Source organism: Triturus cristatus, chromosome 4_1 (genome assembly GCF_964204655.1).
Source record: "Triturus cristatus chromosome 4_1, aTriCri1.1, whole genome shotgun sequence".
Lineage (NCBI taxonomy): Eukaryota > Metazoa > Chordata > Amphibia > Caudata > Salamandridae > Triturus > Triturus cristatus.
The window spans coordinates 1,049,093,648-1,049,116,151 of NC_140585.1; the positions used below are offsets into that span (position 1 = coordinate 1,049,093,648).

The 22,504-nt window shown below is 41.3% G+C and overlaps 1 protein-coding gene across 11 annotated transcripts in view; it reads left to right on the forward strand.

The window, feature by feature from the left end:
* The window catches only part of MAGI2 (membrane associated guanylate kinase, WW and PDZ domain containing 2), a 2,464,469-nt gene that overhangs the window by 1,989,733 nt on the left and 452,232 nt on the right, over positions 1–22,504 (forward strand). For all 11 annotated transcript variants that reach the window (XM_085654042.1, XM_085654039.1, XM_085654033.1 and 8 more), the window contains one exon: positions 12,067–12,705. In XM_085654042.1, coding sequence (XP_085510168.1) covers positions 12,067–12,705 — 639 coding nt within the window. The remainder of the gene's footprint in view (positions 1–12,066; positions 12,706–22,504) is intronic.

A 22,504-nucleotide genomic window follows, 5' to 3' on the forward strand; every position in this document is an offset into this window, starting at 1 on the left:
GCCTACTGCCCAATATATATTTCCAAACAGGAAACCATGTAAAAATAAATAAATGCAGCACCTGTCCCACTTATGGACATGGACTGCTTTTAAAAAGGTTTCATGTTTGGAAATGCAAATGCAAGGATGGAAGTCTGCTGCAGACCTTGATTGCTGCATTTGCAGCCAATCACAGAAGGTCACAGATTACGACATTCCTAACTAATACACAGCAGGACATTTAGCAATACCCTGTAAATGGACAATTTGAGACGCAACATATCACTGCATAAGTCACATTGCAAATCTTACACCCATGTGCAATCTAGTTGGTGTGCAAATTGCACTTCTCGGAGTATGAATGTTCGTAAATCATTAGACACTAAGGGGTAGATTTATAATAACTGGCGCATCCCTGCATATCAGCAGGGATGCGCCACTTATTGTGCGCCACAGCTCCGCCACCATGGATGCGCCGCATTTACAATGCAGCGCACCATGGGGCAAAAACGGCACAGTTGCGTGAAGCATCTGTGCCATAAAAGTGGCGCATTGCTGGAGTTGCGTCGCAAGCGCAACGCAGCTCCAGCAATGCTTTGGGGGGACCTATCTTCACAATGCTGCGTCAATCCTTACGCCTGCTTCAAGCAGGCGCAGGGTTTTGACGCAGCATGGCCTTAAAAGTGACTGAGTGAAATCTTGTAGATTTCACTCAGCCACTTTTAGGAGGCGTTCCTGCGCCGGAACGCCCCCCCCTGCTCCAGAACGCCTACATGTGGCGCAGGGCTTACAACGTGACGCATCTGCCAGATGCATCACGTTGTAAGTACCCCCGCACCATGGAGCAGGATTTGCGCCGCCACTGCGTCACAAAAGTGACGCAACAGCGGCGTAAATGAGGCGCAAGGGGCTCATAAATCTGCCCCCTACTTTCTTGAGTTGCGATGTCATACATGTGACCAGACTTTCCTTATTGTAATCCTTGTGATGAGAAACACCAATGTATTTGTCGCACTAAAAGATAAAAAGAGGTCCATTCCTCCACAAAGGGACTAATGAATGTATCTCTTTGTTTTCTGCTGATGAGTTTTTTTAGGGTGACTCAGTATTAAATATTCCTCTCTCCCCTAACATGGCAACTGCTCATAGGTTTTAGAGGGAGAGCTTCAGGGGTCATTACACATGAGGGCATTATAGTCTTCTTCCCCCCTGAAGAACCAACTTGCCCGCCTCCATAAGTAAGGTATATAGCCTGTTGTTCTCCATGAATCTACATCAAGAAGATGAGAGAGTTGCGGATGGCAGCAGTGGGGGCAGCGTGACCACAGGACATGCATCTGCTTGGGACTGCCATCCACTTTTGCACTTGACAGGGTCTTCCTGGGACTTCTTCTCCCAGCCCCTCTGCTTGCATGAGACTGCATTTCATCAAGGTCTCTGACGTTGACCTACAAGCATAATTTACAGATCATAGTATTACATTGTCATGGTAAGTATATTGTTTTACGTTCACATTGTCTACATAACAGTATTAACTGCCATGTTCATTTATTATACTTACCTATGCTTACTTTGTAATGTAGCTGTTAGGCCGATGTTGTGGATGAAATATAATTTTCAGGCTTTGCATCACATGCACAAATAGCGTGAATTCGACTTTGGAAAAAAGCTGACAGATCTTCGCACAATTCCATCAAAGAAGTAATGTAGGAACTCATAAAATCTGGATTTGAAAGTTAATTCTCTAACTTGAATGCTTCTATAGTGTAGAAAGAATAATCATCAATTAAAAATATATTATACACACACACACAAATACACGCACGCACACACACACGCACACACACACACACACATATATTACACACACATATTACACACCCTTACGAGATATTTCAACATTTCCGATCAGGACAATAGGTTTTCATTCTGCTTTTTTGCTCTTGAACATATATTGCTGTAGGTTTGAGTAAAATCAGGCGAACTGAGGACATTTTTTCACAGAAAATGATTTAGGCAATGCAGTATTGTGTTGTAGAATCAAAGCAACCCGGTTAGAGTCAATGTTGATATGAGGTCTGTCACAAAGAGAGGGGGCCAGACAACGCTTGAGGCCATTCACAGTAGTGACTTTGACTCAACACTGTCTTAAGAAGTGAAATCTTAAAGAAAAAAGATTTTTGAATAGAAAAAGGTCTCTAAAAGAAGTAAAATAAGGCATGAACAACAACAATAAAAGGAAGCTGATTGAAGTAATCATACCTTCATTATTAGCTTGGTTTGATGTAGTCTGGAATATTTCCCCCAATTTGTATGAAACCAGAGTACAGAGTACTTCAGAGGAAGTCGTCAGCAGAAATCAACTTCTTCAAATCTAGGAAGAAACTAAAGCTTTATGGTTCCACATTCTATAGTGCCATTGTATAACAACACCCGTAAACCACCAAGGAGGGTTGCAGGATGCCTTTAAAACATGTTTCTTTGGCGGGGTATGAACAATAACATATCTTGTTTGGAAGCTGCTGTATATATTAACATGTGTACAACTCACATGAAGATTTATGAAATGAATTATTTATAGTTTAACTCTGGGCTAGATTTATGTACTGTACAATGACCAGCATAAAGCACTGAGGGTATTTTACTTTTCAGGTAAACATTTGGAGAAGGCTCCCATGTCTATTAGACTGGTGTGCATTTACATTAGGAGGGCCCAATACAGTAAATAGAGGTGCAACTTGTGGTATTCATTGAAGGCCAGTGGCGTAGCTAGGGGGGGGCGGTCCGCCCCAGGCGGCACTAGTTTGGGGGCGGCGGCCTTGCGACACTGGTGGCCTTGCAACACTGGTGAATGATGTACACAGTACACCCACCACCCCCCACACCCACACGAGCACAGCGCAAATGCACGTGACGTGCAGTTATGTGTAAAGTGTGCGAAGTACTGCATTTGTGGGTCCCAGGGCCGTCAATCTTGTAGCGCGAAAGCGCTACCAATGAAGGCCCTGGGCATAATTTTTGGCCAGCCCCCGCGCGGAAAACGCAGCAGTGACGCATCACGTGCGCCACAGGGCCGCTTCCCCACTCCTTGTTATGGCCCCGGTCTTGAGCGGGCACTTCTGCACCCTGAAGGCGGATTATCCGCTGGCTCCGTGCGGGTCCAGCTGGCGGACTCCACTCTCACTGGCCACCACCGACTTCAGAGTGGTTTCTCCCTGCGAGGGATTAATTCCTGCTGCTCGTGACCCCCACACCTGCAGCTCTGGCAGCGGTTACTACTTCGCCCTTCTCTCTGATGAACGGTGCAGATCGGCATGAGCTCCTTGGGAATACACCGAGGGTACCTCAGGAAATACGGTGAGGAAGACTCTGGGCGTCCATCCTGGCACCTTTGGCAATGCACTCTCATTCCTAATGCGCTTTCAAGATACAAACTGCCAAAGGGGGTCAATTGAGGGCATGATGTGTGAACGTGTGGTGTGCTTTAATGCTGTGAGTGGCTCTCTGCACCAGCGCTGCAATCCACATTTAATTGACAATAGGTTATCGGAGAGCAGCCTTTGTGAGTTGCCCGAACCTCCTTCTGTTTTTCTAACTATGTACATGTCGTAATTCACAGTCGGCTCTCTCTTGAAATCGTGCTGGTTGAAAAGTCAGGAATAGGTCTGGATGTTAAATTAAAAACAGAAGTCCCCTGACTTTCCTTATGCTTAACTTCATACCTCTTCACCGAAAGACATTTCATGTGTAGGTATACAGGGGTGTAGCTATCTGTGTGCAGCAGGTGCGCTTACACCAAGATCCAAAAGCCTAATGGGCCCAACCGAAACTGAGTATTGCTGTATTTCATTACCTTGGCAGAATGTAGGGGCCCATTTTCTTTGCAAGCTGCCCTTCCTGCGCCCCTGAATGTATATTGTGTCAGAATCATTTAGCATATAATTCACATATTCATTGATTGTGTTCATAAAGTAAATGAACAAAAAATATTTGTCATTTGATGATAAAAGAAAATGGATGACTTGCCCGAACACACACTTAACCCGAAGGTGTCAGAGTTACACAAGCACCACTTGCGTTACAGACGTATAGATTCATTTTAAGCGATTTGCCAAGAATCGCCGAATTTTGAGCTGTTCCTGCCGCGATGCGAACCTGGTTGCATAGCTTTCAAGTCAACCGCTCTTGCCGTTTGGCCACAACTTCACCCCATGTACTTTTTCATTCTGATTTGATAAGCTCGAAAATTTGGCTGCTTAAGATCAATCACAGCAGCCAAAAGAATTCTAGGAGAAAAAATATAAGAAAAGCATCAATGCAGTAGCAATGCTTGGACTATCATGTAGAGATTGTTGCTAAATTTGAAGGTATATCCCCAATGTAGCAATTTTGTTTCACAAGCGTAAGTGAGATATTGCCAGTGATATTTAGCAATTTCTCCATTTGCACATTGAGTAATAATTAGCAGTGATTATAATTAAATGCAATCTTTCGACATGTTTTTGTAGAGGAATTAATCTGCAATGTTTTTCAGTGAACACTGCTGTATGTGATTCTATACTATGCCTTGTTATGCTATTTTACTATATGTTATGTTACAAGCAGTATTGTGCAATCTATCATCTGCATAGCACCTTAGCATATTTTGCTCTAGACTCTTATCATATGGCTATAAGTTTTGATTGATCAGTTGTGTATTTTTTATTTTTTTAGGCCGCGGATGATTATGTGCGGTTAGCAGCGATTTTTTTTTTTTTTTACCCTATTTTATTTTTATAAATGGTTCATGTGAAAGTAAAATGAATCACAACCACATGAAGAACTTTCTTAACAACTAAAGAGTCCAAAAGTTGGCTGCTTCCTAGACATACTCAGAGCCAGGATCGCCCGGCAACCTTATACGGGGCTCCAGTCTAGGGCCGAAAGCTCTATATGGACCTAGAGGTCCACTCAGGAGCAATGAGAGCGATATTCTCCAGTTTGGGAAATTGGGTTAGTTGCTGAGGGGAGTGGATGCCACACTCAAGAAGCAACCACATGGGAAGCAGGATGGTGGTCGGCTGAGGCGACTGCTCACAGCTCATAATGCCTTGATCTATTGAAACCCCCCAAGGTGCCTGTTCTAAAATAAGGATGCTATTGCAAGTTTTGAACACTGCTGAAATTGCTGAGTGAGGAGGTCAGCAGCTAGTTGCACCCCCACTTGCAGAGTTGCGGCCAGACAGCAAGAACTCCTACAAACCTGTGAGAAGCTCTACAGCACGCTGAGCGGGTTTGATTGCTGTTGCTCGGAGATGCATTTTCCACTCGGGATGAAGCCAAAGGGGCAACCAGTAACTCGAGGTTAGACCGGGGCGGCTCCGGCTGCTGGCAGTCCATCATTAAGTGTGGCCCCGACATCTGCCCGCTCAGCGACTGAGATATGCGCTGGGACAGAGGCAGTGGCTTGACTGCCTGGATGCCAAGGGCAAACTGGGACCCGGAAGGATGACGTTCCAGAGAGGAAGGGGAAGGGCGGGTCAGTGCCCCAACAACACCTGCCGGTCTGACAATTTTGGATCTATTCGGAGGCTCCAGACCGCGACCAGGACTGGGAGCTGGAATCGGGAACGAGGAGCAGGGCAAAGCGGAGGATCTGGATGAAGGGGCCCAGAAGACAGCACTAACGGCCAGCCTGCAAGTAAATGACAATCCAGCAATATTTAATCTGGCAATGCCCAGTTTAGCAGAGGCTGGCTGCCTACAGATACAGGACAACTGTGGAGGGGTCAGAGATACTCAATTTGGACGGGGGAAGGAAAGGAACAAAGAAGATCAAAATGGTGATACTTATAGCCACTCCAGCAATAATATCAAGGTCGAAAAAGTAATAAAAGTTATTGCAAGTGGGGAGAAGGGAGAAATACAGAAGGACCACATGGAAAATCCCTCTGAGAACCCTCAACAGAGCAGAAATAAGAAACCCCAGGCCAATACTTTGGGGCAAGTACGATGCCAGAAGTCACAGCACAACAGGGAAAGCCGGCGCCGGTCAAGTCGACGACAAACATATTATGCATTCATTCATTCATTCATTTCTTTAGGCTAAAACATCCATAAATCCATTTAACTGATATATTTGATTATACAGGATTAACCAGCTACGTCCTAGGAATAAAACATTTTGTTTTAAATTTTAAAGCTGTTTATTGACCCATAAAAAAGAATCTTCACCTGCTCTTTGTTGTCAGAACCCTGGCTTATCTGCACCATCTCGATTTCTAAAATACTAAACAAAAGTGTATAAAAATAATAACGCAACAGCTGAACGGTTGATGACAAACGGTTGCTCATTAATCCCCATGCCCTCCGTATGAAATGTGTTGTGTATTTTTGGATTAACAGGTTGGGTGAAACTCTACACTGTAGGACAATCCTATACACACCTCTTATAACAAATCAATTCCAAGATGGTTCAGCCACTTCCCATATATTATGGCAGCAGGAGGGAATGAGGTCCTCCTTGTTCACAGCCAGGCAATGCTCCACAGCAGTTATGAGAGTCTATTACAAGCACCGCACCAGAAAGAACATGCATATCAATAATCAGCTGGAGGTTTTTGGTGCAATAGAGCCAAGCTACACAGTTGACTCCAGAGAAAATACATGAGGCCATGGGAGCTTCATTTGCCACTCAGATAAAAGTGAAGGCTGAGAAACAGCCCAGTCAATGTCCTAAAACAACCGACAATAAAGTAATTCTCAAGGAGTACATTTTGCTTTCTTATCACTCGGTTTATGGTTTCAACTTTTGTAAGCCAAAACTCGGTAGAAATTGAAGAATATACTTAGTGTGCGGCACACGCGCAGCACAGCCTGTACTGTATTGGACAACAGCTAGGGCAGTGGGACTTTATGATGCACCTTTCAGACCTTTCAAGTGCTCGCCGCCTTTTTTACCCAGCACCCCACCCCGCTACCTGCCATAGGCGGCAATCTGAGGGATAGCCCCGGGCGCCAGAAGCTCTAGCTACGCCACTGTTGAAGGCATATGCAGTAATGTCCATTATGTGCATTCTCTCTTCTATGTAACAATGTCACATCATAATCATAATCCTATACCCATGGCTAATTAAAGTTGGTCGAAATTTGTGTTTTTTTAACATAATTATACAAAGTTTAGTATAAATGACGTGAAATTACACATGACTTGTGCCAGAATTCCTGCACTCGGCCAGAATCTCTGCTTCCAGGACCGAATACCCACATTCTGGTGTTAATTGACTTCATCTGATGCATGGTGGGAGATGGTAGGCACTTGAACAGGTGATTAGCATTGATGAAAATGCTCAACCAGCCAGTATTTCTGCCCGGAAATGGAGATTCCGGCACAAGTGTGGATTTCTGCTCCGGGTGCGGAAATTCCGCTCCAGGTGCGGAAATTCCGTCCCGAGTGCGGACGTGAAGTTAGGAGTCGTAAGGGATTTCTGTAAATACCAGAAATAGTCAATTTAGGATTTTGTCTCAAATTAGTTCTGTGAATCGACCCCAATATTTCTGCGCAATCGCTGTAAACGTTTACCATGAATACAGTGCAATTACACAATCTGGCATAGTGGTGTAATTTTAGGAATTACATGAACAGGCATAATTCGAAATTCCTGTATTAAAGGAATGTATGCGGGTGTAATTTACAATTCACCCGGGCCCACTAACAATGGTCTTCAATTTTTGGTTTTAGGGTCAGCAGCTAGAATAAATCATTGCTGTCTTCCTCTAAATACTCTCTAAACTGTTGGAAACCTCTCTAGATAGAAGAGTTTCCCAATTTAAATCATCCCATCTCTGACAACTTCCCAACACCAAAGAAACTGAGGGTCAGAGGTTGAAGGCTCAATCCAGAGAAACTGTGTATTAATATTTCCAGTTAGATTGCTAGATTCTCCATATACGAGATGGTTTTAATTGTTCAAAAAATGTGTGATTTTATGCATGCCACCCACACTTCCTATTATGCTGAAATGTTCCATTGACCAAGAGTTCGACGGCCATGCAGTGTTATGGATGGACCAGTACAGATGTGCACCTTGAATATAGTATGTCATTGCCTGTGGAGGCAGGAGTGATCAATTAAAATATTTGATAGTCACTCAGCAAAAGCGCGTTTTTAAACGTTAATACAGTTAACACATTGATGCAATAAATCTACTGGTTTTGAATATTTTAATATTACAAACTAAAATAAGCTTATGACTAAATCTAATACCCACAAAAATCTGGTGAAATACTTATTCTGATAAGTGTTTATGCATTTCTATGAAGTTTAGATTGTAAAGAACATAATATTAGATACTATATTTGTAGGAAACTGTACCAGCAGTTATCACTGCAATCGTTTTACATCTGTATGTGAGCCATAGATATATATATTCCTGGCACGCACACTGTGCACACTGTTAAAGGCACTCGCTCGTGCTGGGAGAGAGTTCTTGAGGTTGGTGCTCAGTAGACATGAAAATGATGCAACTGAGGGGATAAAGCACATACTACAATAAAATGCTTGTACTCACTGAAACCGAACAATGTCACCAGTAAAATACCTTCAGTGCCCACGGGGATACTGTCAGACCGCCACTGGGTCTGGAATGGATGATGGTGGCATGGGCCTTCAGGGGAGAGAGCTCCACATCTTATCCTGAACCTGCACTTCACCAAATGGAGCAAGAGGAGGGGACCGTTCGAAGATCGAAGTTGACAGAGCGAAAGTAACATAAAGAAACTTCCTGGGCGAAGTGGCAGCAGAGATATACAGGAACATTCTGTCCAGGAGCTTGTGAGTACCTTCATCCATGCTTAGCTATTATCAGTAAGCCAGGGGCATTCCCTCGTGGCTTAAAGATAAACTCCCAACTATAGACATAGAAGAAAGACAATAATCGTCAACACGTCCAGAACGAATCATCTAGAAAGCCTGGCTCCCTGGCACTGCAGAAGCGTGAGATGAGACATAATGAAAGAATCTGTTAGGAAGTGAATACACAGGAGAGAAGGGAGTGCTGAACATGATAGCACAGTTGATGCTGCGAAAATTATATTTACACAGAAGAGACTGTAAGACACATTAGGGAGGTCTTCGAGGTCAACCAGAAGAATGGAGTCAGTTGTCCAGTCAACAGATTTGGTTGAAGCATAGATATTACAGAAGGATGAATAGGAAGGACACGCGGCCCATGTACTGTCTGGATGTAGGTTAAGGTTCTTATACTGTGTTTTTTTTTATTGTTTCGTACACAAGGCTTGCTTGCAAACAATTAAGTGTGCAACTTTAATCGCATAAAATTGAACCTAGGGGAAAAAATTCTTTTAAGATTTTAGACACAAACAAAAGAAGACAAGTATTGCAGAACATAAATTCAAATTGAGGCATTGATTTGTAAGGGCTAGGATAAACAGTGGCGCCACTCACATAAAACCCACAGCATAACATTTCCACAAAAGTTATACAAGTAAATCCAACTATCAATCAATCAATCAGGGGAATTATAAGCGTGCTACTCACCCGTGAGGGTCTCTGGAGAGGGGTGGAGGGGTTGGGGAGGTGTCAGCAGTTCCTCTCAGCCGAAGAGCCGGGTCTTTAGAGCCTTCCTGAAGGTGTTCATGGAGGGGGCGCGTCTGATATTGACCTGGAGCTCGTTCCAGTTCTTGGCCGCGATGTAGGAGAAGACTCTTCACCCTGTTCTGACTCTGCGGATGCGTGGGGTTTCTGCGCTAGTGTAGCATGTTGGGAATTTTCCAACGTAAGTTTTTAATGTTTTCACTTCTATAGCCCGCACACAGATATCACTAGAATCGGTGTGGGCAGTAAGTAGGTTTCCAGACAAGTAACACTATTACACAACTTATGGTCAATTAGTATGCATGTTCATTAGCATCTTAAACCATCTACTGCTAACTTTGCATCGATAAATGCAGAAACGTCAAGGGAGCACTTTACACATGTTCTCACTCACTTAAAGTTGAACTTGCTGCAATACCATGTTTAAGGCACAGTAACGCATGCAGCAGTTTGCTGTATTATCTACCACCAATCAAGCAAGGGGCTGTAAATGAGTTAACCTGTGTTAAACCGGAGGGGAGTGAACCTTGGCTGAGAGTAAATTTGTATGTCACAAGAGACCACATTTGCAGTGATTTTATTGTGTATTGTTGTGATGTAAAGGCAAGCTAAAGCTAACCCGTTATGTTAAGCGTCCCATCAACCTGCCGGATCTGTGGGGCTTCCTAAAGCGGCATGTATTGTTTATATGCAGGCAGCGCGTGCGTGTCTCTTTTCTCACTTGTTCCAACACATTTGGAATTGTTCTAGCGAAAGAAAAGACGTTTCTTTTCACACCCCCATCTGCTTCTTGAAAGCATTGTTCCACGCGTAGGAAGACATTGCTTTCTCATTAATGATACTGACGATTCCATTATTGTTCTATAGTGTCGCTGTGCAGTATGTGTTAAAATGTGACTTTGTGCAACATTAAAATTAGTGTCGCCCTCACTCATGTTCTAAATTAAGGAGAAGCATTATGCAGCTTTCTTCAAAGCTAACAATCGGTGGACTTCCACATATTTCACACGAGATAGAAATATTCCAATATACTGTATACAATGGGTATATAATTAATACTTTTTTTCTGCTGCCATGGTTTTGTTAACATGCCACTGATCGCACGATGTATGCAGTGAACTGGAATAGTTGAGTGATTAAATAGCTGCTGTTCGCCCTTTTCTTCCTTAAAATCGTGTCGGCTGACCCTTTCTTTCTGGAGCTGGTGTCTCCTTCCCATGACTGCTCCAACAAGCACAGCTCCATCATTACAGCAGGCACAGAGCGTGCATGCAGGCAGTGTTGAGGATTGCACAGCCTTCGGCCCACCTGCTGTGCCTGTGAATAGAAAGTCGGCAGTAAAGCCTGTAAGTGAACCTAGACTAGACTAGGTCCACGCACATCTTTGTGTTACGTGTGTGTGTTTTGCACAGTTTTTGGAGCGGATGAGGCTGGTTCAAGCAGAGAATGTCTTGCAAGAGAATGAGCTGAACAAAAAATGTCTCGCGAGAGACCGGGGGCAGATTAACAAGCCCCTTGCGCTGCCAGTACGTCACTTTTTGTGACGCACTGCCACGCTGCATGCACCCTTGTATGCTCTTTGAACAGTACTGCTTGTTGGTGGGACCACAACCATTATTTGATTTGATTTAATTTGATTTATTGTTATGCGCAAAAGACCCACAAGGCAATTACTTTATTCACGAGTCACTCATGTATCATTTTGTGATTTAAGAAAACCAAACCGATATAAGTACCACAATGCAAAATAATTTTGGAAATGTATAATTACCATGTGATGTACAACATTGCCTCCTTCTTGTAATTTTCGTTCTTTTTTCCGATCTTAAGTAGCTCTGCTGAAACAACTACACCGTTTTTAAGGAGAGTAAATAACTATTTTGGATGACTCAGAGTTTATGGCAAATGAAAGGAGAATAGTAGGATATGTATGATGACAGACTAGACAGTGCTTCAATCAAGACCATTTACTGTAAGGAACTGCCTTAGACTATGTGCCAGAGGTTACTGTGACTTGATCACATAGAAAGATCTATAGGTTTCCTCCTTTTTGTGCATCCCATGGCACCCAATTTTCCAACACGCTCTCAGCTTTGGTGCCATTTCTTCTTAGTATGGGAAGGTTCTAAATGGCGCTTTAGTGGCAAACAGAGAGTTCTCTTGTAGGATCTTATATTAGCATGGCATTTGAAATATATCCAGAGAATTCCAAAATGCAACTGTGTAGATTTTGTTAAGTGTCAACACAGAATTTTCTGAGTTTGAATCTGAAATTGATTCTAAATAACATTTAAAAAGTTCACTTTTCATTTGTTGGCAAGTTTCTCTAACCTGGGAACCCATGAACTGAATATCTACGCATCTTGAACTCATTGTAGCATGCTGTTACACGTGAAGAGATTTTTTTTTTACGTAGTCTCATTCATCCATTCCTATGAAATAATATTGGTTGAAGGTATCTCATGTTGTCAATCATTTTCTTCTCCTTATAGGTGATGTCATTGTCTATATTAATGAAGTTTGTGTCCTTGGGCATACTCACGCGGATGTGGTCAAAATCTTCCAGTCTGTTCCTATTGGTCAAAGTGTCAACCTGGTGCTATGTCGTGGATACCCTTTGCCATATGATCCTGAAGATTCTGCCAGCAGTATGGTTCCACCGTTTTCAGTGATAGAGAGACCACCGGTGGTGGTAAATGGAAGGAATAACTATGAAACTTATTTGGAATACCTTTCGAGGACCTCTCAATCTGTTCCTGACGTAGCAGATCGGCCACCGCACTCTTTGCACTCAATGCCAGCAGATAGTCAGCTTGACAGCACATTCCCACCACCGCCAGTCCATGACGATAACGTGTCCATGGCTTCCTCGGGAGCCACTCAAGCTGAACTCATGACCTTAACCATTGTGAAAGGGGCCCAGGGCTTTGGCTTCACAATAGCAGACAGTCCGACAGGGCAAAGAGTGAAGCAAATTCTAGACATTCAGGGATGTCCTGGTCTGTGTGAAGGTGACCTCATTGTGGAGATTAACCAGCAGAATGTTCAGAGCCGGAACCATGCCGAAGTAGTGGATATACTTAAAGAATGTCCAGTTGGAAATGAAGCATCCTTAACTATTCATAGAGGAGGTAAGTTATGAAAGTGTGTCTGCTTAAAATGAGTGAATCAAAAGCCTGCCACTTCTACAAAATGCACACGCAGTGTGTCATTTATGTTAATACAGATCTGGTCTGACTGATGAGAACGTCCATGCTACAATAATACGAATCTATTTTTCTGGTGTCAATGCTTCACTGATATGCCTTTATAGCCTTGTATAATTTATGATCATCAAACATATTACATCCACAATCAGCTAACACTATTTTGGCAAGATAGGTAGATGTTAAGTCCAGTAAATGTATACTGTACACACACATATATATATATATATATATATATATATATATATATATATATATATATATATATATATATATATATATATATATTCTTGTGTGTGTGTGTTAATCAAGTCAAGGCCACTTGGAGGGGTTGAAACGCGTCATGGACATACGGGAATAAATATTAAATAATGCACCTCAGCATCTTAGAGTCCGTGCCCACTTCGTGGTGATGGTAATTGATGAAGTTCTGGGATTGTTTCTATGGATATATATATATATATATATATTTATATATATATATATATATATATATATATATATATATATATATTCACAACGACATCCAAGAGCTTAAACCATCCACAGGAACGGCACAACACAGGATACAGACTCCATAGGCAATGATCAATAGAGAGTGTTGTTTAATCACACATCAGAGGTTCAAATGACGCGTTTCGGCCGCCAGACATGCAGCCTTGTTCACATGGCGCGCTGATAGCAATTGGTTCATTTAAATACAAGTGGCAGTAGTAGTGTTTTTTCCATGGTAATCATTGTGACTAGGCATTTTACACCATGTACTGACTGTTGGTAAATCGTTACTTTACTGCTGACAGGCAACATGACATCACAGTTACTTAAAATACATTGACATGGTGAACAGACTATGCTAAACCCTCGTGTGCTTCAAAGTCAGTAACTGTATGCAAGATGTCCGCGTGTGCAATGTAACAGTAAGTGAAAGCAACAAATGATGTATGGACTGTTAAAAAGCAGATCGCGTGTTACAAAAGAGGACACTTCAATACAATGTCCTCATAGATGCACAAATGAATCGCCTTTCATTTTATAACCGAAGTAAAAGCCATAACGCGTAGCGCTGACGGTGTGTAAATGAATTGTGCAAAGTAACCACGTGTGTGTGATAGGCATGGATCAAAAATATGTTGATCGGCGGTCGTCCCCGTATAAATCCGGGTGCGTAGGATGTAATAGGATTGATCATGTAATGCGGATCTGCGTGAGTAGTATTAAAATGCAACCAAGATGACAGAAGGAAATAAAAATGCTTAAGTGCAAGGTTAACCGCCACTAAAAAATTGTCGTAATGAAGGTGAGTGAGGGTAAAGGCTTGAATTGAGGGGTGTTTATCTACAACTTGAGGCAGACGTGCGTGCATAGTGCATAAATGTACAGTGAGTGACCGTGTAATGATGATGTCCCCTCGAGGGCATGAAAAAGTGACATATATTGTTAAATAGCATATATGCGGAAAAAATGAATAAAACTCATGTACCAAGACAAAAATTGATTGAAATTGAAATCAATCTTGATAAACTCAATTGTGCCGGTAGACACATTTTCGATATATATATGTATCTATGTGTATATATATATATATATATATATATATATATATATATATATATATATATATATATATATATATATATATATATATAAAAATGATCCTGACTCTCTGCACTTCCACGCGACTGGCGAACAGAGACACGAACCCAGCGATATGAGGCCAGATGATAATTTATTGTTGAAGACCTCGAACCTGACGCGTTTCGGGTAACAGTACCCTTGCTGTTTATATAGATATCTTCGTAGGTCAATATCTTGACATTTGAATTAAATATGTGTGATTTTAGCACTTACTCATTCGCGTTCGCCAGTGATATTTTGCTTTTATTTATCTACAGTATGCATGTTAATTCCTGACATTTGTTATAACTGGCAGCACAAATGGAGCAGGCTGCCGAGGGCTGAATCTGTGATTAAATGTCTGCATTCTGAGGTATAGTCCCGATCATCCTGTGCATATCAAGGGATTTAGATGGAGCATCGCCATAAAGAGAGATCCTTAAAGAGGGCCAATGCAGATAGCGATATTCCTTCTCTTGCATTCTGCTTCTGTTAGTTTCCATTGTTGACAATAACAAAACATACATTTGTCTGTCGACTGGCACAGTCTGAACTCAATAGGTATAGTGTCCAGCTAGTATGAAGCAGTGCTTCGTCTAACTGGGTTTCAGTCTTGACTGGCATCCACAGAACAATGATTCCACCATCCGCGACCAGTAACTGGGAATTGTCAAGCAGAGTGTCCACATGAGGACCTGTTTTTTAATTACTCTTCTAAAATGTGCTGAGATGCTCCAGGTGTAATGATTCTATTGACTTCTGCAGCAAAGCGCTTGGCAGCAGCCAGTAAGAGAAGTAGGTTCAACAAAATACTCGTTGATGGAGTCAACATACTATTCAGTAATTGCCGAAGGTTTTAGGAGCATGCGCGACCAGACAAGTTTCACTGCGGGTGCAAAGCAACCAAAAAGTCCAAGTAAATTATTTTAGGATAACAGCTACGTGTTGTCTGTCAAAAGCAGTACGTTTATGCATTTATTAAAAGAAACATGGAAGATCTATGACAATATTAACAGGAATATTAAACAGCCAACACTTTCCCATTTATTTTCCCTTCTACATCAGGAACAAACTGCAGTAAGGTTATGGATGTAGAAGGCTGCTTCGCATTTGTTGAAAGTTGTCAGCTTTAAAAATACACGCAAAAAATCAAAGTGAGCCCTGCGCAAAGAATTACAAAGTGAATGTTGGTTTTCATATGTTATAGAAAAAGATAGTGTTAACTTTTCAAACAATGCTGAAAGCAGAATATTCAAATAAGAGCTACTTGTGTGGAGATTTCATGTAAGCAACATATGTAAACACATAACCCTACCATGAACAAACTTTAACGCTGGTGTTAGAGACAGAATATAACATTCATATCATATCCAAAACTGATCTGAGAAGTGGGATACATTTCGCAATTACCAGTACTAGAGAAACGTACATTTGAAGTGAATGTTTTTGAAATTTTCCTTATGGTTACAGATAACCCAGGTTAGATGGTGAGATGTCCCATTGCTTTAGGGCTCAAATAATCATGTGAAGTTCTGCTGAATTCAAGGATTTTTGTAGGGTGGATGCCTTGCCCTTGTTGCCTAGACATGAGATCAGGGGCTTGAGAATAACTCTAAGAGCATCCTATGTAGATATTTAGGAGATAAAACTTTTAAGAAGACATGTAAATGGAAATGTAAATGAGTGAGCAACTGAAGAAGGGTGAGAGAAAATAAGTTAGCAATATGACATATATTGCATTGTGAGGAGGACATTTTTGTGAAGCACTGGTGGTTGCAGGAAGAACAGGGCAGACATGCACACCAGCTACCAAAAGATGGCTGGAAGGTAATAGACTGATGTTTTGTCCCCACTAGAAACAGTGAGTGGACAAGAACTGTTGGACTAACAACAGAAGACCTTAGCACTTCCTCATTTGCCTTGGAGACACCAGAGATGGACTCTCCTATTCATTCCCAGTTCCCTCCTAGGTAGCCAGACTCCAGTCACAGTAGGAGAGAGAAAGAGTTTGAAGTCTACCAGGTGGGAAGAAAGCGAATTTAATTAAGGGACTGCCTAAGGAGCTAAAGACAAGCCTGCCTTGTGGTAGTTGGATCCTGTCATATTGAAACAGGGACTCCTGGGTAATTATACCATAGTTCTTAGAGGAAGTATTGCATAAAGAGGTAGGGAACTACAAGAAGATAGCTGGAACAAGGTAGTAGAATTTCACTAATCACTCTATAGTGCACCTAATAAATCTGGCACAACTCCCATCATCACCTCAGATGATTCCTGCCCCTGGGAAGACTCTGTCTGAATAAGAAGGCAGCCCTAATAGAAGATGGAAGAAAATGAGTCATTCAAGGACTAATGGACTTCTAATTGCTGCTGGCACCGAGGTACTAGAACTGCTCTTAAAGTATCAAGTGGTTGACTTCTTGTATACCTGCTTCTGGGACATAAAAAACAGAAAGGGTCTTAACTCCAAGAGGACCACAAAGGACTGGATCCTGGAAGAGACCTGGCTGAGGAGAAACGCAGAGATTACTAGCCTTCCTAGAGGAACTTAGGGTTAAAGTATTGACCAGAAGGTATTTTCCAAGTTGTTGGAGAAAAGTAGAACGTAGTCATTATTTCCACCTCCAGAGAACTGGGTAAGCTGCTGAGGCTTGTCCTGGAGGTCACATCCAAAGCATAGAAGAAAAACAACTTTGTCCCAGCATGAGTTTTTTGATGCGCTGAAAACAGGCTTAGTAGGTGGGTCTTTGCAGTAAAAGTATCTTGCCATGCGGAGACCTGCCAAGTACAACTTCCAGTCTTGACCTGCTGGAGATTTTGATGTAATACCTTGAATAAGGACAGGTGGCAAATATATCCAGTTGAGTAAGCACCCTCAGTAGCTATGAAACCTGGCTTTGCCCTACTCAGAGATTTTGGCACCAAAGTCAATAGCTTCAGCAGGAGCTCGACTTTTATGTATCAAACTTTGATTGACCCTTAAAGGCCACAGTCTTGGACATTTCCCCTCTGGAAGATTTTGTTTTCCATTCCAGAGATGAAGCCTGAAGGTAAAACCTTTGCTTGAGATGACCTGCTTGCTGTATTCATCTGTTCCTTTGCAATCAGCCTGAAATTGCGCCTAAGTACTGGTCAACCACAAACTGTTCTTCTCATTTATGTTTTACTTTTTCTTTGTATTATTTGCCTTAAAAAGGTACCAATTCACATCTCTTTTCCCCTTATCCTTCTTAAATGATCTTTGCGTCTTTCTGCTCATTGAATCTGATATCTTTAATTTGGTTTGGGAATTTTATTTGATTGTGTTCTTTAATTTTAAAATTGGTGTTATTGGTTGAACTTAACATCCCTTAGAATTTCCTTTGGTTTGTGTGTTAGCTTCTCGGAGTTTAGTAGATATTCTGTTAAAACTAAGGGCCTGATTTAGAGGTTAGTAAACAGGTTACTCCGTTACAGTGAGATGGATATCGTGTCAACCTTATTAGAAGTGAAATAGGGTAGAATGCGCTTGTAATAAGACTTATGGGATAGCTGTCATGTTGTGCCAAAGTAACTTGTACACCAAACTCTTTGACCTCACCTGATTGTGGTTATTGCACTAGTCAGGGTCACCACTTCCCAAATTAATGACCCAATTTTTGTCAACTTTTAAGCTATATGTTGACATTCAACAAGTCTGTGAGAAAGGTTCAAAGGGGCTGTTAGAGATGCAATCCATGATTGAGGATGCTAGAAGAAAAATCAAATTACCTTAATTTGGATTATCAAAAGCAATGTTTAGACCTTCACTATCCATCACCCAAAATAACCATGTCATCTGTGATGTCAACAGTAAACATAGATTTATATCATTTATGTTTGGTGAATAAACCGCAATACTTCTTGCGTGACCTGTCTCAGAGCAGATACCTATAAATTCTTCTCATGAAACATCATTCATAAAAAAGCAGCATATTGACTCAATTGAGGAGTGAAGCTGCTGTTCGAAAGATTAGCAAAGTCTTTTGTCATGCAGTCACCTGTTTCCAACTGCGCAGACAACACTGGAGTAATTGCTGGACCTCCTATTCCTCCCAAGGACTGGGCATGCCTGAGGAACAAACCCATTAGTCACACCTCATCCCCATGGGATTCTGTTCAACAACAGTGCAGCACAGCATTCAGTGGAGACCCTCTGAGGCTGATAGGTAGATGTACACAGGACCATGACCTCTGATTTTGCAAAGACGCAATGCACTACAAATAACAAGAGACAATTACTATCGGTACACTACAGGCCTCTCAAACAATGGATTTGCAATAACTTTGGTAACATACACTTACAGTCTCTTTCAGAAACAGAGCATGGAAACAGAATAATTGAAACCACAACTTGGGACCATACACTCCAAAAGAATAACTTGAAATGCAGATTGGAGGTACTGGCACTCCCAAGGAAACACTCGAAACATAGACTGGAGTTAATGACACTCCCACGGATAACCTTGTAACATAGATTTCGGTACAGGGTTCACACATGAATCCAGTGCTCTGGGGAGAGTTCTCTAGGCAGTACAGTTCATCAGAGTAACACATAGAAAAGTGTCTAGTCCTGGTATAAACACAATTCAAAGGCTGAGGTTGCAGTAAGGGTCCGGAGCAAGAACAAACAAGGTGACCTGAAGGAAGTCACTGAGAGGAAACTTGAAGATAAGTTTATAGTCTTGAAGAAGCAGATACCCCGGCCTGCTTACTGCTTGTAAAGGACAGGGCGCACTAACCTGACATCAAGTACTTAACCTAGTACTTCAACTTGTCCTAAGTTCAAAGAAAGTCTTGAGGTCTTGACACAGGAAGTCGTGGAGCAACTTGAGTAGCTGAGCAGGGGGCAGAGATGAAGGATGCCTCAAGGGAGCTGGAGCCCAGGGAATCAGAGGAGGAGCTTGAACTGCAGCTGAGAAGTGCCCTGTCCAGGTACGGTCGATTCTTCAGGTTAGTGGGTAGGTAGGAAGCTTCATCTGCAGGGAGCATAGATCATGCAAGGGGCTCGGGTTTGGGAGTGGTTTAGATAACACATTCTGGCTCTAATAGATACAAAGGAATCACATGACACGTGGCAATCAGGAGGGTACTCCAAGATTGCTGAAAGAAACCCACGTTAGTACACTGGCTTTGACCTTACAGGAAGAGCAGGTGCAAACTAACGGCTGGAGGTAGTTAACAGGAAATAAATATATTGTGCTGTCTAAATGTGCGCAAGGGAAAACACTCCAAGACCATATTAACCGAGGGAGCACGGCAAGCCATTGGTTCATGTGTTCAGGGAATTCTTGCAAATTTGGGTGTAATGGAATCAGGGGAAAGTCTGGCATGGAATGATAGCATGCCATAAGGGTGTCACAGGGGTAGAGTAACAGGTGCCTACATGCAAGACCCACTATACAGGGGGCACATGAGGGGGTTGTGGCACCTTTCACATGTCAAAATCAACACACACATTTAAGTTAGAGAAGTTTAATATGTGAAAAATGTTGATAATACAGCAAATGGTAATACATTTACTGTCTCATTGATTGAGCATAATTGACCATGACACCCAACATACTCCCTTTCCTGCAATATAGGACGCTTAAACTAGCATGGCTCAAAAATGATGCATCACATCTTATGGAATGGGTCAATAACCTATAAGTAAAAACAAATCTGAGAACTGTTACTATTCACTTTCCCATACACATACATTTGAATGACTGTGTTCTGACTCAGGATGGGAAGTCACTGGCCTACACCTAAATAATCACTATATTGCCTTATATATATATAAACTTCTGTTATCCACATTGTTTTCCAGATTGTACCTATGATCAAAGTAGTTTAAAAAGGAATTCATGTATTTTTATATCTTATCATATTCAAAATCAAGCGGAGAGAATGTTCTAAATAAAAGTTTAACACTTTGCACAAACTTTGCTCAGAAAGGCCCCAGCCTGCCTAATATTAATTTAAAGATTATATCCTGATATGTTTCTAATTTGAAAGACAAATTGGTGGTAAAACAATGGGAAGACCTTAACAGGTATTATGAAACAGTTGGCATGTAAGCGGCACAGATTGTTGATGTATTATTCCTTTCTTGGCATTCATAGTATTTGTGGCAAGGCTAACCATATAAGACATGGTGGAAATAAGGGAGGGGATTTTGCCAATATGGGTAGCAACTAATTGGAATTGTGAGGTAAAACATTTTCATGTAGAATCCCTAACCGTGTAGGCCAGTGGACTAAAAATTGCTATAGAGTGAGATATGAGAGTAATTAACATTTTTGACAAATATTTTAGATCCGGCTATTGTCCAACATGTCTTTTCTTGGTAACTGTTTTGACTTCTAGCTTACCAATTTATGTGGTTGAATGTTTGGAAAATGCACATACATACTGTTTGCTGTTTCAGTGCAAAGATTCCAATAGGTTTACTCCTGTTTAAGGTGGATATGACTATAGATGACATATTGTCCCTCCCAGGGTGTGTAGCTGTTGATGAAAAGGTCGATGAAGCTGGGAAAATGTGTTCAATTTCATTTGACATTATTGTTTAAAAGATGCCAATGGACAAATTGTATGTGATTACCCAGCTAATCCGAGCTGTTGCAAATGTATAGCAAACATTTGTGATAGACTTTATCTTGAGTCATATTTCTAGCTTCTTAAGGTTTCCATTTACGTTCTGCTTATACCCTAAGAGGAACATGACAATTTTCCTAAATATTACTTACACAATTGGTAAAAGGTAGAATATTAACTGTCATCACCCTTGCAGTGCAGTGAACTAATTTACAATGGAAGATACCTTAGTTGTAATCATATTCACCCATTCTGAACTACAAAAGGGGTAATTCAGGACAATTGGCAGCTGTTTTGATCTATCCAAATAAGGTATAACACCTAGTCAAAGTATTCTCTGCTTTTGAGACTGTCTTGGCAAAAACTCTCTTTTGGACTCAAGAGAAAAGATTTGTTTGACCTACAGTACAGGTCAGCAAACAAAGGCTTAAATGAACTGCTGAATTGCAATAAGTGCAGCGTGGAGGTGGTAGTTTCAAGAAGAGTCGAATATAGCAGCATTAAGCCGAAAATGAAATTAGCTTTCTTGGAATCAATTTGGTATACTTTACAAGCTGTCTATAGGCTGAAGATGTTCTGGATGCTTGTTAGTTGCAATAAAAATAAGGTGACCCAAAAACGATACCCCCGGTTTAAGTAGAATATTTTTCTGACCTTAATATGGGAGTATATTACACCATGGGAAAAAAGCCTTCATATATAGCAATCCTCAATATTATAATTGAAAAGATTCGGTATGCATGGAGGAAGAAAATTGGTCAAAATGTTATCCCTGGACTAAATAGAGTATATATAGAGGTATATTTTCCCCTTTCTAACGTACAGATACAGACTTTGGAAAATGTGTTAAACAGTATACTGGTGAAAAGCCTGATTCCACAAGAATGGGTGGAATCTTTTATTATTCCAGTTTTTAATTAGGAGGAAATAAGTGATGTGGCCTGTTATAGCTGCATTCCCATTTGAGCTACTACTGAAGAGTTAATGCACTGCATTATTCTTTCAACGCTTTAGAAGTAGGCTGATGATGAACTATTTGATGATTGATGTAAGAGTGTGAAGTAGTGGAATAGTGTTTAAATGTATACATGTTTGCCTCAAAGTATGTCAAACTAAAAAATGGAAGATGTAAATGGATATTACTGATGTAAAGGTCACTATAGGTAATTGTTACTTATAGAAAGCAGTAATGTAGTAGAATCAGAGCTAATTTAATGAGCTCAAGATCTTGTATGAAGTAGGGCAACAAAAGGGTGTGTCCAGAGAAATTGCTGTGTCTTAGCAAGTCAAGCAAGTGAATATGCTTGCACCCTTTTTGGTTAACATATATACTAATGACATGGTTTCAGACCTTATCAAAGAATACATGACTCACCCAAAACTGTGTCAACAATGTGGGTTCTTATCTCAGGCACACTAAAAAAGGCACAAAAATTGTGAAGGCACCTTGAAATGCCCAAAATTTGGAAAAGTTAAGATCTCTGCATGTCTAAGTGTAACATTCAATCAG